Source organism: Pelodiscus sinensis, chromosome 30, assembly GCF_052426305.1.
Source record: "Pelodiscus sinensis isolate ZL-2025 chromosome 30, ASM5242630v1, whole genome shotgun sequence".
NCBI classification, from domain to species: Eukaryota; Metazoa; Chordata; order Testudines; family Trionychidae; genus Pelodiscus; species Pelodiscus sinensis.
The window spans coordinates 15,507,734-15,525,435 of record NC_143081.1 but is presented as its reverse complement, the minus strand read 5'-3'; the positions used below and the strand labels follow the sequence as shown (position 1 = coordinate 15,525,435).

Genomic DNA, 17,702 nt, shown 5'->3' with positions numbered 1-17,702 from the left:
AACGTTTCAAAATCAACAGGGTTGATTCATGGTTCAAATATTTGGTACCTCAAAGTGTGTATATTCCTCCATGAATCACCATGACACCTGCTTTCCATTTGGACAGTAATCACTAAGCCCAGGAAAAAACATCTGAGAACTTTGGACAAAGCTCTCCCAGTGGAGACCTCCTGCCTTTGAACTAAAGAAGGAGCCACCCACAGGACTGGTGTGTAATCGCTAGTCTCGATGGCATCGCAGGCTCACAAGATGAGTGCACAGAAAGGGTTAAAGGACCTGCCCTCTAGTCCCTGAGCTTTGTCCTCTTTTTCAATTAACGACAGGAAGGTTTTGTAGAGCTCCGATGTACGAAAAAAAATCGTCCATATTGGTTTATGATTTCCAATATGGCAATGAACGTCCTTCAAGAAGAAGTTTCTTGCTCGTGAGCAATTGATGTCTGTTATTGTGTATTTGCCTTACAGCCCAGTGATCACATCAGAATACAGATTACGTTTTGTATTGTATCTTCTTAGTCCCCAATCCTCTCTCTTGACTCCAGCAACCCCAACCCCTGCCCTGACTCCAGCAACCCCCACCCTCTACCCTGACTTCTGCACCCCCAACTTGTGCCCTAACTCCTGCACCCCCACCCTTTGCCCTGACTCCTGCACCCCACCCTGTTGGAACTGAAAATTTTATTCTTTTTATATTTGTATTTTAGGTTTAGAAATGTAGCAATGTAGTTGAATGCTGTAGCAATACTATAGTAATGTAAGGTAATAGATAATCATCTAATCTATAAAGGAGAACATTCGTAAGTTTTTTCACTAATATCTTGGACACTATAAGAGCTACCGCAACCAAACTTTGCATGGGGTAACCTTTCATCCAGGAGAAGGTTTTAAGGTACTTTTGGACCAGATTGGGCCTAAGCTCAAGCTGTAAAAATAAAAAATAACCTGCCGTGCTGCAGGGGCCTCCCTGCCCACCCTTGGTCCTGTGCTGCACTGTCTGGCACTCGCCCCCTCCTGCCCATGAGGTTACATAAGCAACTCTTCACCCCCCCATGCCAGCACGCAGTGCCCCCACCCCTATGCGCACAATGGCTCAGGCACCCGCCCTGCCACTGTCTCTGCCTAGATAGAGGACAGGGCCATGGCCTCAGGGTAGCGGGTGGCAAAATCCACCAGCACCAGGATGTATTTCTTTCCCGTCCAGGTCGCTCTGCTGAAGGGTCCCACAATATCCATCGCCACCTTCTGGAAAGGCTCCTCTATGATGCCGCTGGAGCCCCCACTCCTCCACCTTCCTGGGGGAGCCATTCCTGGTACAGGAGTCCCCCCTCCCACAGGAATCTGTCCTGGCAGCCTCCCCCCAGGGGCTGAGCTGCGCCCAGGTCAGCCCAGTCCCTCAGGGTCCGCAGGGAGGGATCCGCCCACACCTCAGCCTGGAATTCAGCAGCTGGGGCAGGGATGGGGACCTGTTCCCCCCCATTGCCTGGGTCCAGAGTCCCAGCTCGGCCGGGCTCCGTGTCTGCTGGGATGTGGCCCTGAGCCCCCAGCCAGGAGCCCTTCCCTGGGTCAGGGTCGCCAGCCCCTCACAGGCTGTAGCTACAGGTGGTGACCAGGGCCCTGGGATCCATCTGTCCACTCCTCTAGGTCACCCCCCATCAGCACGTCCGTGGGCAAATGCCGGTGCCCCCCACTTCCCTGGGGCCCTCCTTGGCCTCCATTTCAGATGCACCCGGGCTACAGGCACCTTAAACGGGGACCCGTCTATGCCCTTCAGGGTCAGCCGAGTGCTGGGTACCATGTGGTCTGGGGCTGCTACTTGGGGCCAGGCCAGGCCTCCGCCCCCGTGTCCTAGAAACCCGCCACCTTCCTACCATCCACCTCCAGGAGCACGAGGCTCTCGCTCTGCAGGGGCCGCCCTGCCCCCACCTGGTACATGGAGACACCTGCCTCTGGGGCATCAGGTCTCTGGGAGGGGTTGGCCTGAGCCGCCTTCCCCCTGCTCTGAGCTGAGGTTTGCCTGCCGGCCCCTGCCTCTGGGGGGCCTGCCCTTCCCCAGCCCCAGCCAGTTACCCTGGAAGTCTCAGGTAGTGGGACCTGCCCTGGTGCCTGGGGCACTGAGCCCTCTTGTGGCCCCTTTGCCCGCAGCGATGGCAGGTTAGTACCTGCGGGCCCATTCGGGTCAGTTCTGTCCGGGCCCTGGCTGTCTCTCTGGGGCGTGGATGGCTGGCCCCTGTCTCTTGGGTTCGCCCTGTAGGTGATTTCCTCCATTGCTCAGCGGAGAACCGGTTCCTGCGCGATTCCCGTTCTTTCCGGGACTCCCGTTCACACCCGGACTGACTCTCCGTGAACTCGTCCACTAGCCTCCCGCCCTCCTGGGGGTCTTCTGGCCTCAGGCTGGGCAGGCACACTCCATAGCACTGCTCCAGCATCATCAGCTTAGCAGCTCCTCTGCGGTCTGGGCCCCGACCCCACACACCCACTTGCGGCAGGATTGCGCCAGGCGGGAGGCCAGATCCAGATAGGTCTTTCCTGGCCTCTTCTGCACCCCCCGGAACTTCTTCCTGTACGTCTCAGGGCTTAGCCCGAACTTGTGCCGCAGGGCCTCCTTGACCCGTTCGTAGTCGCCCGGCTGCAGATCCTCCAGCTGGTTGAGCCCCCCTGAGGCCTCCTGACCCAGCAAGCAACTGGGGGATCTGGTGCAGCTCAAAGACCAGCTCATAGGAGCTAAGGAACCATCCATTTCCTCCACGTCTTCACATTGGGCCAATGCGAGCGTCTCCAAGTGCCTGGCCGCCCCGGGCCCCATGGGATCCTCGCCATTCACTACAGCCAGGGCCCCACAGCTTCTCCGCTCCGCCATGGCCAGCTCATGCTGCTGCTGCCTCTCTCGGTCCTGGCCTCCTTCTCTCGGTCCTGTACCTCCAATTCCTTCATTAGCAGCTCGATTTCCAGCCGCCTCAGCTCTGCCGGGATGGACCCGCCCTGGGTGAACCACTGCTGATAGAGTTTGGCCTGGTGGGCACTGCCTCTGTCTGGTGGACTTCAGCCCCCCCCTCCAGTCTGAGAGCCTGAGACGCTCTCAGGAGGTGTCTGGCTGCTCCCCACCGGGACAGGATCCAGGCCTCTGGACTGGTCATTCTCTTCCAGCTGGGTAATCAGCTGGGCCTTGGTTGCTCTCTCCACGGGCAGGCCTCTCTTTCTGCACAGCCTCACAAGGTCTGCCTTCAGGAGTCGGGCGTAGGCCATCTCATAAGAACATAAGAACGGCCGTACTGGGTCAGACCAAAGGTCCATCTAGCCCAGTAGCCTGTCTGCCGACAGTGGCCAGTACAAGGTGCCCCGGAAGGGGTGGACCGAAGACAATAATCAAGCGATTTGTCTCATGCCATCCCTCTCCAGCCTCTGACAAACAGAGGCCAAGGACACCATTTTATCCCCTGGCTAATAGCCTTTTATGGACCTAACCTCCATGAAATTATTTAGTTTCTCTTTAAACTCTGTTATAGTCCTAGCCTTCACAGCCTCCTCTGGCAAGGAGTTCCATAGATTAACTATGCGCTGTGTGAAGAACTTTCTTTTATTAGTTTTAATCCTGCTACCCATTATTTTCATTTGGTGTCCTCTAGTTCTTCTGTTATGGGAACTATTAAATAGCTTTTCTGTATTCACCCTCTCCTCACCACTCATGATTTTATAGACTTCTATCATATCCCCCTCAGTCTCCTCTTTTCTAAACTGAGTGGGGATATGATACGGGTATATAAAATCATGAGTGGTGTCAGAGGCTGGAGATGGATGGAACGAGACAAATCACTTGATCATTGTCTTTGTCCACCCCCTCTGGGGTGGATCCCCGGTGTGTAGACTCACCGGCTGAGTGCTGCAGCGCCCCATAACTCCCAGGAATCGCTTCGCTCTGCGTCCAGCACACCTGGCTCTTGCACGCCCCTTCCTTCTACAGCGCCCTGTCACTTGCTGCTGGAATCTCCATCCATGGGGTGCAGTGCATCCCACCCCTGACAACACTGTGATGGCCTTTCAGGGTTCCCCCCGATCCTGCACCCCCATAGCAGCCAGAACAGACTCCGCCAGCCAGTAGAATAGAGGGGGTTTATTGCTTCTCCAGAGTACAGCGCAGCATAGACATGGTGTGGCTACAGGAGTCAGGGCAAGGATGCCTCAGACCCCTTGGGATGGGGGGCCCAGGCCCCTAAACTCCCAGGCCCCTGCTTAGTCTGTCCCCTTCATGGTTTCTCCCCAGCCGAAACTGACCCCTCCCCTGAACACTCCCCGCCTTTGTTCAGTTCCTGCCCTCAACAGGTAGGACCGGTTGGGTCTATGTGACCTCAGGTGGCGCCCCCTGTTGGGCCGTGCTTACAGACAGAGGCCAGTAGGGATCACCCACAACCCACACACAGCAACCAGTGAGAGCCTGCCCACTACATCACAAGGGCAAGTCTAGGAAGGAAGGCCTGTGAGTTTACCAACCCCACGCTGGCTGGTGGGAATTCGGGCATCTTCTCTGAGCTCTGGCCCTTGAGGTAGTTGGTTAATGGTCCCTCAGGCAATTCCCCCTTGTTCTGAGAAAGTCTGCGACTGTCTCTGAAGAGCGGGTCCCAAGGTGGCCTCCGAGCTGCTGGAATAAGCCCTCCTGAGTCAAAGACTCGTATTTTGTCTGACTAGAAAACCAAAGAGGAGGATATAAAAGAAAGAGGGAGGAGTGGAGAAAAGTGCCGAAGAGGAGAGAGAAAGAAGACAGCAGAATATAAGACAGAGATCGTTTCTTTTCAATTCTCAGTGAATGCTGACAAGTAATGAAGGCTGCTTGATGTCAGGTCATAAGAGCGGGCTGAGGGATGGAATGCTGTGAACATGTTCCAAAAGCGCGTGTTAGAGAAGCAATGTTACTGTCTGGTTTTTCCCAATAACAATGGCGTGTTGGTTTTTCTCTGCCTGTGTAGGAGACCGTGTTTCTTTTGCCGCTGATGTGACAGCAATGATGTTACCTGTTCAGGATGCACCCTCAGACCTGCTCCTTTCATGGTGAGTAGGTCTGCTCCGACCGCATGGGAGTTACACCGGTTCTCATGAAAGCACAACGTGATGGTGGCATTTTGATTCCGAGCATTCAAATGTTTACTAGTTTCGATTCCTTGTACAGAGCGCATTTTGCAGTCTGCTTTGCTTTCATTGTTTATGGTGGTATTTTTGAGGCTTGGATTTTGAACGGATTTTAGAGGGGTGAGATGCACAAATCCCACTGAAATTCAATGGGTTTGGGTTCCTAATTCCCTTATGTTTCTTTGAACATGCAATCCTGTGTAATCCTGTGCTTCTACATTACTTTCACTCTCGAGGATAAAACCGTGTTAGTCCATTTCACTTGTACTTCATAGTCAGTTTCTGGGCACTTTCCCTTCTCGCTGTGTTGCAGATCTAAGCAGGGCCACGGTTGGTTCCTAATTCCCTTTGGCTCATTTGCACACACAATCCAATGCTTCTGTGATGGGCTCCCTCTCCACTACAAACACCTGTCAGACAATTTCACTTGTGTTTCATAGTTCGGTTTTGGTCCTTTCTTCCAGTCTTGCCAACTATGCAGGGACACTTGATACCTTCCAACATGAAATCATCTTCCCTGGATTGACTCTGAGTCGTATCTGGCAATGTTAGGGTATGTCTAGACTACAGGGTTTTGTCGACAGAAGTTTTGTCGACAGATACTGTTGACAAAGCTTCTGTCGACAAAGAGCGTCTAGACTACAGCCAGTTCTGTCGACAAAGCAAGCCGCTTTGTCGACATAACAGTGTGGACTCAAAGGACAGTGTAGATGCAATAATGCCTTGTATGGACAGAACTCTGTCAACAAAAGGCGTTATTCCTTGTAGAATGAGGTTTACATACGTCGACAAAACTGCTGAGTTTTGTCAACGTTATGTTGACATAACGCAAAGGCAGTGTGGACGCAGGTATAGTTTTATCGACAAAAGTCCACTTTTGTCGACAAAACCCTGTAGCCTAGACACACCCTTAGAGGGGTAAATGAGTGATGAGTGTTCACAGAAGGAGAGAAAGGAACATGCGGACAGCACATCTCAGCTCTATGCCAGTGAGCGTACCACCGACAGACATCTTTAATACATTTGCTTCAGTTCCTCTTGGGAAAATATCCTGTGGACAGAGCCCGTTGCAGACAGACTTATTGAATTGAAGAAAACTATGTCATTTTATAGTAGGGAATCCTTTCAAAGTCCTTTCGAAAGAGGCCTGGGAGGGTCATTACCAGTAAATGAGGATAGAAATTGATTTCACTGCACACCCAGAAAATGGCATGAAAATATTTCCATTCATAGTCCAAATTAACTAGCCAATGTAAGGGAAATGCTGCTTGAGAACTTTTTGGAGTTTAGTTTAAAGGGGTTTGCTTTGTACTTTTTGATGGTGATGGTGTTTTCAATGGTTAAAAGCCTGAAACATTTTAAATCTTAACATCTACTGTGATTAAACTATTATTCTTTGAACCTCCCCAATTGTCTGACCCTGAGCGCAACCGTGAATATTTAATTGATACAAGTAGAAGTAAATCTTCAGAAGCCAGAGCAGAGTATACATAGTAGAGCAGAGTTCAAAAACGAGCTACATAGATTCATGGAGGATAGGTCTCTGAACAGATATTTCCAGGATGGGCAGAGATGGTGTCCCACGCTCATTGCTGGAAGGGCGTGTTGGGCACGTCGGTGCAGTGCAGCACTGCCCACAGGGGCTGGGGTTCCATGCTCACTGCTGGAAGGGCAGGTCGGTGCAGTATTGGGCGGCACTGCACACAGGGGCAGTTAAGGATAGTATGTGTCCAGTGCCCACCACAAACCAGTAGGAAAGGGGCACCCAAATCCATCAGACTCCTTTAAAAATCAGAGCCCAGGAATGTTGGGCTCCATCCCTAGCCCTGAAAGGGGCGTGCGGTCGAGTGTCTAGATGCAGATATTGGACAGCAGCGTTCCTCATCCTAGACTTAGTTTTGCTGCAGGTGCCCCACTGGGAAACCCAGGCCAAGCCCAACACATCCCAACAGGGCTGTAGTAACTGTAGATCACTGTCTGGCTTAGCTCCCTGCATATTTTGTGGCTCTTGTTTTTGTGGTTTCAGCAGCTAAAACTGCCCGAATGGCGCAACAGAATCACAGTGCGGTGACGGAATTCATCCTCCTGGGATTCCCGGGAAGTCCGTATTTGCAGATCTCCATCTTTGTGCTCTTCCTCTTGATGTACATTGTGACATTCCTGGGAAACATGGCCATTATTATCTTAGTGGTGACGTACCGCCGCCTCCACACACCAATGTACTTCTTTCTCATCAATCTCTCCTTCCTGGAGCTCTGGTACACCACCTCCTCTGTTCCTAAAGCCCTGGATATCTTCCTGGGGAAAAGTAAAACCATCTCCTTCACTGGCTGCCTTCTACAGATTTACTTCATGTTCTCCTTCGCCACCACGGAATATTTCCTCCTGTCCGTCATGGCCTACGATCGCTATCTGGCCATATGTTACCCATTGCGTTACAGCACCATTATGAACAGCTCCTTGTCAGTTCAACTGGCAGTTGGCTCTTGGGTGTCTGGTTTCCTGGTTATTGCTCTTTTGGTCTCTCTAATATCCCAGTTGTCTTTCTGTGGCCCTAATGTAATCGATCATTTCCATTGTGAGATGGATTCCTTGATCGTCCTCTCTTGCACGGACATATCCATCATTGAGATGTTAGGTTTGACCATCTCGGTCATTGTAATCCTGGGCTCGTGCATGATAACCCTCCTTTCCTACATCTACATCATTTCCACTGTCCTGAGAATCCCCTCAACGAAAGGCCGGCAAAAGGCGTTCTCCACTTGCTCGTCCCATCTGGCCGTTGTTCTCCTCTGGTACATATCCACCGTTTTACTCTTTGTCAAGCCTTCTGCACGGCACTCTTTGGAACTGACCAAAACAGTCAACATCATCAACACCCTTGTCACGCCACTGCTGAACCCTTTCATCTATGCTCTGAGAAACAAAGAGATGAAGGAAGCCATGCAGAATATATGTCGGAGATGAAATTACTGCCAAAAGTCTACATTGCAAAGTCAACAGGTTGGCCTTCATGGATCAAATATTTGGTACCTCAAAGTGGGCATAATCCTCCATGAATCACCATCATACCTACCTTCCCATTGGACAGTGATCATTAAGCCCAGGAAAAAACCATCTGAAATCTTTGGACAAAGCTCTTCCTGTTGGTAGGATCTGACTATGGAGCAATTCTCCGTAGACCATATTAGAAGAGGGGCATGTACCCTGGAAGGCAAAGACTCTGAGAATGACTTATGGGTCAGTGTGTAAAACCACCAGAGGCTCATGTTGCTGTGGCAACCGAAGACCCCATAGGACACTTGTAGGCTAGGGTTAGTGGATACCAAGGAGCTGAAAGAAGATCTATTATTTCTGTGCGCCACCTTGGTGGCCACTTTTGGATTGTGATTTCAGAATTTCAAAGGAGCCCAAGGTGGACAGAAGAATGGCTTCGGCTGAATGTGAGAACTGGCTGATTCATTTCCCGAGCCATTTTAGAAATTTCTGTAAAAATACGCAGAATGCACACTGAGGAACGAGGTGGTCAAGAGATCTGGGTCTGACCTCGATTTAGGGTTGCTGTGAGATATCGTATCACGGAAAGAGTTAAAGGACCTGCCCTCCAGTCCTTGTTCTTTCTCCTCATTTCCAGTTTAACGACAGGAAGATTTTGTACATCTCAGATATAAGAAGAAGACATCGTTTATGAATTCCAATATGGCAATGAACGTCCTTCAAGGAGAAGTTTCCTATGCTTGTGAGCAATTGATGTCTGTTATTGTGTTACAGCCCATTGATCACATTGGAATAAAGATTACATTTTTTATTGTATCTTCTTAGTCCCCAGTCCTTTGGAAAGTATTTGGCATATTTCCACTAGGATTGTTGAAAAGCATGTGAGAACATGAGACACCCAACTGCCTTTGCAGTTCCCTAGTAATGAGAGGAATTAAACACTCGAACGGTATCCCAGGGGGTAAGACTCTTTGGCTTCCCGGAGGGGTTCCTCTGCCTCCAGGTCAGTGGGTGGCCACTCCGCCCCACTACACAAGCACGTAAAATAGATCCCCACGTCAGTATGTCCATCACCCAGCATTGCTTCAGATCGGGGCGAGAGGCAAATTTTTCAAGTGCCCGGCCTTCCTCGGAACGGGCACGGGGTAAAGAGTTCAGGGGCCCGGCCTTGTGTCAGGTCCAGGCCTGAGGTAAAGAGTTCAAACAGTTCCAGCTATAATGGCCTGGCCCTGGAGCAGGGCAGGCGACCCCCAGGGTCAGTTCTGGAGGCCTTGGCCCTAGGTCCGGGCCAGCCAGCGAATAACCCCCATTTACAAACAATAGTTCCTTAGCCCTGGCCTGAGTCCAGGCAGGGCAGCAAACAGCTTATTAGTCCCAGGGCCCAAGCCTTGTCCAGGCTGGGCAACAAAGAGGCAGGATGTAAGTTCAGGGGCCTGGTGCTAGGCTGGGCAAGCTTTAAGCAGTTCCGCTGTTTGAAGGGTTGAACAGGCCCTGGCTCTGGGTGTGGCCAGAAGCAGATCAGGTCTGGGGGCTCCTTGTTCAGGAGGAGGGCAGGCAGTTCACCTGTAGCAGTGGTGAGGGGGAGACTGCCACCCGGTAGGAGGGTGGCGGGAGGTGCAGACCCACCCACTCCTCTGCGCCCTGGCCCAGGGCTCTGGATGCTGCAGAACAGCTACCGCTGGCTCAACAGGCGCCCCAGCCTGCAACGTGCTGGCCTAGGGCTTTTTCCAGCCCATGTTACCTCCCGGGCCACTTCCTTTCCCCCCCTCGGCCGGTGCCCGAGTCTCCAGCAGGTCAGTTGTGGCATCAAGGGCCGTGTTGTCCCAGCAGGGTCTCGGCGGCCCAATCTCCTGGCCTCGGTGGCTCGCAGGTCCTTGGCCTCCAGCCCTCAGGGTCCTGGGGTACAGGCCGGTGTCAGGGTTCAAGCAGGTCCCTTGGCTCAGGCCGGTCCTCCGGGTGAGTCAGGTCCTCCGTGTCCCCGGGTACCAGCAGACGTCGGGGTTCAGGCAGGTCCCTCGGGGTCAGTCACCCTTGGAGGCCAGGCCACGCCCCAGTCTCCCCAGCTGGGCAGGCCTCTGGTTCCTCTGGGTCAGAGGGTAGCTCTGGTGGCAGGCCCAGCCAGGCCTCTGCCACCCAGGCAGGGGGGGTCTTTGCTGGCCCCTGGGATGGAGACCGTGGGAGGCCCAAGCCAGGTCTCTGCCTCGTCAGCCAGGAGCTCTGGGCAGGCCCTGTCCCCCACAGCAGCTGGGCCCTGACTTAGCTCCCTGGCAGGGTTCTTATAGCTCTGGCCACCTCCCCTGGTTCCGGTCAGGTGAGTGGGAGGGGCTGGACTGGGCAAAAAAAGGCTCCGTGAGGGGTTCCTCCGCTTCCGGCTCAGTGGGCGGCCAGTCCCGTGCTCCACTCCAGAGCAGGAGCAGGAGCAGGAGCAGGAGCAGGAGCAGGAGCAGGGTGCAGCTGCTCCTCCTCCTCCTCTCCTGCCTCTCCGCCCTGTTCCTTCTGCCCTGCACCAGCTGCAGCTCTACCCTGCCCTACCCAGCCACCACCCGCCTGCTGAGGCCCCAGCTTCTGGACCTGCTCCCCCTGGACACTGCTGTTCCTGCGCACCACCACCACCAGCTGAGGGGCAGGAGGGCTGCCAGCCTGCCCCCCCCCGCAACTCCAGAGGGAGAGGAAGGAGACCCCACCGCCACCAGCACCCACCACCTGGAGTCCCCCGCCGTGGCCGGCCACCGCTCGCCTGCAGCTGTGACGGCACCACCTGTGCCCCATTTGAGGGACGAAGAGGAGGAGGCACCACTGCCTGGACCTGTGGGGGGGGGGGGGGCGGGGGAGAGGCACAGAGCCCTGCCCCCAGTCCAGTTGCCCCCCCTTCCTGCTGCCACCACCCCCAATGTCCCCTCCACCACCCCTCAACACCTGGACTCTTTCTTCACCCCTCGGCAGGGCTGCTGTCCCACCTGGTGCTGTTGAGCCCTACAAGCGCTCGTGGAAGTGCTCTCTCCCCACCCCCTTGGACTTGGCCCCCCTCCCTCAGCTACATTTGGCTGGGGGGCCCCCCTCACCTCTCCTCACCCCACCCTACCTCAGCAGCTTCCCTCTTTCCCCATTGCCTGCCCTGCCTGCTAGCCCCATCTGTTTTTTCCTCCCTCCCTAGAGTTGCCCACCCACCACATCCCGCCTCAGAGTTTGTTACCTGCCATGCCCCTGCCTAGCTAGCCTGTCAGTGTGTGTGCCCCGCCCCTCCCAGCTGCAGCCTTGCCTCGTCCCGCCCCTAGCTCCCCCAGTATTTCTATCCTCCCCCAGCCTCCCAATAGGCCTTTCCTGCTGCCCCATGTGGCCAGGTCCCCCTCTCTGCCCGAGCGCTTGTGCCCCATTCACCCCTTTCAGTTAGCCCCCCAGTACACTGCACTCCCCTCAATGACCCCATAGTTCCCCCCTGTACCTCGGTGCAGCCGGAGGAGCTGGCCTCCCCGTCCTGCACCCGCTACCACGTCCCCTGCTCCGTCCTGACAGCGCCCTCCTCCTCTGCCTCCAGCCTTGCAGGAAGGAGTGGTTGCTGGCCCCTTGAACCCCCATTTGCATCCCGCCCTCGCTAGTACCGTCCGTCCCGGCAGTCAGCCAACGGGAGGGAGTGGTGGCTTTTTCCCACTCCCCTTCCCCCCCAATCACCAACTTCTTTCCCTTGTGAACACCTTTCCCTCGCATCCTTCCCCCCCATAGCGCCCTCCTCCTCGGCTGCAGCCTCCACAGGGAGGAGAGGCTGCTAACCCCCCTTCACAGCTTGCCCCTCCCCAAATCCAGTACCCTCCTCTTCAACCCTTTCCCCCTCATTGACTCCCTCTGCCTCTGCCTCCTGCTAGGAAGAGAGCAGTGGTTCAGCTCTGCCCCCTCTCTGCCACCCATGTCTTCCTCTATCTCCCACCTCTGTTGTCCCTATGGTCCCCCCATTGCCACCGACCCCGCAGACTGCTGTAGCTGACCCTGCGCCTGCCCACCCCTCCAATGGTTTTCCAATAGCGGCCCACTACATCCCCTCTTAAAACCAGTTCCTGCTACACTGCAGAGTGAGCACTGGGGGCAGTGAGCGGGGGGTTCGCTACACTGCAGAGTGAGCACTGGGGGCAGAGAGCGGGGGGTTCGCTACACTGCAGAGTGAGCACTGGGGACAGTGAGCGGGGGGGTCGCTACACTGCAGAGTGAACACTGGGGGCAGTGAGTGGGGGGGTCACTACACTGCAGAGTGAACACTGGGGGCAGTGAGCGGGGGGGTCGCTACACTGCAGAGTGAGCACTGGGGGCAGTGAGCGGGAGGGTCTCTACACTGCAGAGTGAGCACTGGGGCAGTTAGCAAGGGGGTCACTACACTGCAGAGTGAGCACTGGGGGCAGTGAGCGGGAGGGTCTCTACACTGCAGAGTGAGCACTGGGGCAGTTAGCGAGGGGGTCACTACACTGCAGAGTGAGCACTGGGGGCAGTGAGCGGGGGGGTCACTACACTGCAGAGTGAACACTGGGGGCAGTGAGTGGGGGGGTCACTACACTGCAGAGTGAGCACTGGGGGCAGTGAGCGGGGGGGTCACTACACTGCAGAGTGAGCACTGGGGGCAGTGAGCGAGGGGGTCACTACACTGCAGAGTGAGCACTGGGGGCAGTGAGTGGGAGGGTCACTACACTGCAGAGTGAGCACTGGGGGCAGTGAGCGGGGGGGTCACTACACTGCAGAGTGAGCACTGGGGGCAGTGAGCGAGGGGGTCACTACACTGCAGAGTGAGCACTGGGGGCAGTGAGCGGGGGGGTCACTACACTGCAGAGTGAGCACTGGGGGCAGTGAGCGGGAGGGTCACTACACTGCAGAGTGAGCACTGGGGGCAGTGAGCGGGGGGGTCACTACACTGCAGAGTGAGCACTGGGGGCAGTGAGCGGGGGGGGTCACTACACTGCAGAGTGAGCACTGGGGGCAGTGAGTGGGAGGGTCACTACACTGCAGAGTGAGCACTGGGGGCAGTGAGTGGGAGGGTCACTACACTGCAGAGTGAGCACTGGGGGCAGTGAGCGGGGGGGTCACTACACTGCAGAGTGAGCACTGGGGGCAGTGAGCGGGGGGGTCCCTACACTGCAGAGTGAGCACTGGGGGCAGTGAGCGGGGGGGTCCCTACACTGCAGAGTGAGCACTGGGGGCAGTGAGCGGGGGGGTCACTACACTGCAGAGTGAGCACTGGGGGCAGTGAGTGGGAGGGTCACTACACTGCAGAGTGAGCACTGGGGGCAGTGAGCGGGGGGGGTCACTACACTGCAGAGTGAGCACTGGGGGCAGTGAGTGGGAGGGTCACTACACTGCAGAGTGAGCACTGGGGGCAGTGAGTGGGAGGGTCACTACACTGCAGAGTGAGCACTGGGGGCAGTGAGCGGGGGGGTCCCTACACTGCAGAGTGAGCACTGGGGGCAGTGAGCGGGGGGGTCACTACACTGCAGAGTGAGCACTGGGGGCAGTGAGCGGGGGGTTGCTACACTGCAGAGTGAGCACTGGGGACAGCTGCACCAGTAAGGCAGCTGCCAACAGTCGATGGGGCTCTGCGTGTCACCAGCCAACGGAGCGGGTTTTTGGTCCCCCTCGCCCAAACACTTCCAGGGTGGGAACCCTGGTGGGAACCCTCCCATCCCTGTGCCACCCCAGTCCCTCTGCCCCAGACCCTCTGACTCCACTCTGGAGACCACCCCAGGAACCACATCCCAGCCCCAGACAGGCTGCAGTTCTGCAGGAAGGGAGAGGCCACTGGAAGCCAGGTGCAGCCCCTGGGGACTCTCTCCTTCCCCCAGGGACAGCAGGAAATGGAGGAGCCACTTGTAGACAGTCTGCAAGCCACAGGGGAGCTGCTCAGAACTTGGTGCAGGGCAAGTCTAGGCAGGCAGGCCTGTGAGTTTCCCAACCCCACGCTGGCTGGTGGGAATTCGAGCATCTTCTCTGAGCTCTGGCCCTTGAGGTAGTTGGTTAATGGTCCCTCAAGCAATTCCCCTTGTTCTGAAAAAGTCTGTGGCTGTTTCTGAAGAGCGGGTCCCAAGGGGGCCTCCGAGCTGCTGGAATAAGCCCTTCTGTTTCGCCTGACTAGAAAACCAAAGAGGAGGATATAAAAGAAAGAGGGAGGAGTGGAGAAAAGTGCCGAAGAGGAGAGAGAAAGAAGACAGCAGCATATAAAACATAGATTGTTCCTTTTCAATTCTCAGTGAACGCTGACAATTAATGAAGGCTGTTTGATGGGAAACCATTAGCACGGGTTGCAGGCGTGAATGCTGTGAACATGTTCCGAAAGCGCATGTTAGAGAAGCAGCCTGTCGGTTTTTTACCAATAACAACAGTGTGTCGTTTTTTCTCTCTGTGCTTAGGAGATGGCATTTGTTTTGCTGCTGATGTGACAGCAATGATGTTTCCTGTTCAGGATGCATCCACAGACCTTCCCCCTTCACGGTGAGTATGTCAACTCCGAGCACCTGGGAGTTCACATGAAACATGATGGTGGCGTTTTTATTCTGAATATTCAAATGTTTACTAGTTTCGATTCCTTGTACAGAGCACATTTTGCAGTTTGCTTTGCTTTCATTGTTTATGGTGGTATTTTTGAGGCTTGGATTTTGAACGGATTTTAGAGGGGTGAGATGCACACATCCCACTGAAATTCAATGGGTTTGGGTTCCTAATTCCCTTATGTTTCTTTGAACATGCAATCCTGTGTAATCCTGTGCTTCTACATTACTTTCACTCTCCAGGATAAAACCATGTTAGTCCATTTCACTTGTATTTCATAGTCAGTTTCTGGGTACTTTCCCTTCTCGCTGTGTTGCAGATCTAAGCAGGGACACGTTTGGTTCCTAATTCCCTCAGGCTCATTTGCACACACAATCTAATGCTTCTGTGATGGGCTCCCTCTCCACTACAAACACCTGTCAGACAATTTCACTTGTGTTTCATAGTTAGGTTTTGGTTCCTTCTTCCAGTCTTGCCAACTATGCAGGGACACTTGACACCTGCCAACATAAAATTATCTTTCCCTGGATTGACTCTGAGTCATATCTGGCAATGTTAGAGAGGTAAATGAGTGATGAGTGTTCACAGAAGGAGAGAAAGAAACATGCAGACAGCACATCTCAGCTCTATGCCAGCGAGTGTACCACCGACAGACCGCTTTACTACATTTGCTTCAGTTCCTCTTGGGAAAATATCTGGTGGACAGAGCAGCTTGGAGACAGACTCATTGAACTGAAGAAAACGATGTCATTTTATAGTCGGGAACCCTTTAAAAGTTCTTTTGAAAGAGACCAGGGAGGGTTACATTTTTACCAGTAAATGAGAATAGAAGTTGATTTTACTGCACAACCAAGGTACGTCTAGACTACAGGCTTTTGTCCACAGAGGCTTTGTCGACAGATACTGTTGACGAATCTTCTGTCGAAAAAGAGCTTCTAGTCTACAGCCAGTTGTGTCAACAAAGCAAGCTGCTTTGTCGACACGAGAGTATAGATGCAAAGGACAATGTAGCTGCAATAACGCCTTCTGCCGACAGAACTCTGTCGGCAAAAGGCGTTATTCCTCGTAGAATGAGCTTTACAGCCATCGACAAAACTGCCGAGTTCTGTTGACATTATGTCAACAGAACTCAGCGGTAGTGTAGATGCAGGTAGAGTTTTGTTCACAAAAGTCCACTTTTGTCGACAAAACCCTGTAGTCTAGACACACCCCCAGAGAACGACATGAAACTATTTCCGTTCATAGTCCAAACCGACAGGTAGCCAGTGTAAAGGAAATTCTGCTTGAGCACGCTTTGGAGTTTAGTTGAAGGGGGTTTGCTTTGTGCTTTTGGATGCTGATGCTGTTTCAATGGTTAAAAGCCTTAAACATTTTGAATCTTAACATCTACTGTGATTAAACTATTACTCTTGGAAACACCCCAATTGTCTGACCCTGAGCGCAACTGTGAATATTTAATTGATACAAATAGAAGTAAATCTTCAAAAGCCAGAGCAGAGTATAAATACAGTAGCAGAGTTCAAAAAAGAAATCGGTGGTTGGTCCCTGAACGGATATTAGCCAGGATGGGCAGGGATGGTGTCTCTAGTCTCTGTTTGCCAGAAGCTGGGAATGGATGACAGGGGAGGGATCACTAGATGATTCCCTGTTCTGTTCCCTCCCTCTGTGACACCCGGCCACTGTGGGCCGACAGGACACTTGAGTAGATGGATCTTTGACCGTTCTTGCGTTCTTATTGTGCAGAACGATGGACGTTTAAATCCATCAACATAGAAAAGCAAGGCTTAAACTAAATCTTGAAATTAACCAGAACAAATATGGGAAACCAGGAATTATTGATAAGCCCGTGAAAGACCTAAAGCCGGGTTTGTCAGCAGGGGGCGAGAAGCACAGCAAGACAAAGTCTTAGAAATGGTTTTACATCAGGTCTGTAAGAACCATGTGTCGAGTGGCTGGCCCAATACCAGCTGCTGAAGCATTTGCCGAAATATCCGTGATTAACCCTTTACAGAGCATTTCTCAATGGACCCGTCATACAGAGGATGCCCAGACTGGGAGGTGAATGGAGTCCGGAGGGCTGGGTGACTACATGGCAACCAGCGGTTCAGGGGAGGGAGGAGTGGAGTACTTGGTGTCAGCAGTAGTAACAACAGACTGTCCTTCAGTCGCTCCAGCCAGGGTCCAGAGGCTGGTTAGAGACCAGGCCCCTGGAGATCTCTGGAGGGAGACAGAAACCGACCCGGGAGAATGGCTTTAGGTTGCCGGGAGGGCTGCGTCCGCGGGAGGCAGGGGAGCTGCACAGGTGGGCAGGGGTCTGAGATGAGAGGGGTTTAATGTCCCTCCCGCTCACCTCCTGGTCTCCTGCGGGCTGCTTTTCCAGCTGTCAGGCTGCACAAGTGACTGAGGAGGCTGCACAGTGGACGTGTGTCTGAGCCCCTGAATGGGCTGAAAGGTTTGGCCAGGCTGCACATCCCCAGGGCATTGACAGACACCCGGTGACACTTCATTGCTGCAGATCAAAATACGGGCGGTGGTCGTCCAAATGGGACAGTCACGTTGGCGCCAGACACACGATCGTGGGACGTAAGTCGTCCCCTGCTCCTCGTGTGCTCCCGGCTCTGGGGCTCAGAGTAGGGGGATGGGAGCTGGGGTGATTGCATCCCATGTCAGTGCTGGGCAGGTTGGTGCAGTGCAGCACTGCACACGGGCTAGGTTCCATGCTCCTTGGTGGAAGAGGTCGTTATGGAAAGTATTTATCCAGTGCTCACCACAAACCAGTGGGAATGGGACACCAGGTCCATTAGACTTATTTAAAAATTGGAGTCCAGGACTGCCTGGTTCCATCCCTAGTTCTGAAAGGGCCGTGGGGTCGAGTGTCTAGATGCAGAAATTGGACGGCAGCATTCCTGGTCCTAGACTCAGCTTTGCTGCAGGTGACCCAGTGGGAAACCCAGGCCAAGCCCAACACATCCCAACAGGGCCGTAGTAACTATAGATCAATGTCTGGCTAAGCCCTCTGTGTATTTCACGGCTCTTGTTTCTGTGGTTTCAGCAGCTAAAACTGCCTGA

General features: G+C 53.9%; 1 protein-coding gene across 1 annotated transcript; it reads left to right on the top strand.

The window, feature by feature from the left end:
• The first annotated feature begins 7,160 nt into the window (after positions 1-7,160).
• LOC149521275 (olfactory receptor 6F1-like) lies at positions 7,161-8,084 on the top strand. The gene has a single exon (XM_089774471.1). It carries the CDS (start codon positions 7,161-7,163, stop codon positions 8,082-8,084), a length of 924 nt encoding a protein of 307 aa, XP_089630597.1.
• Positions 8,085-17,702: the final 9,618 nt, after the last annotated feature.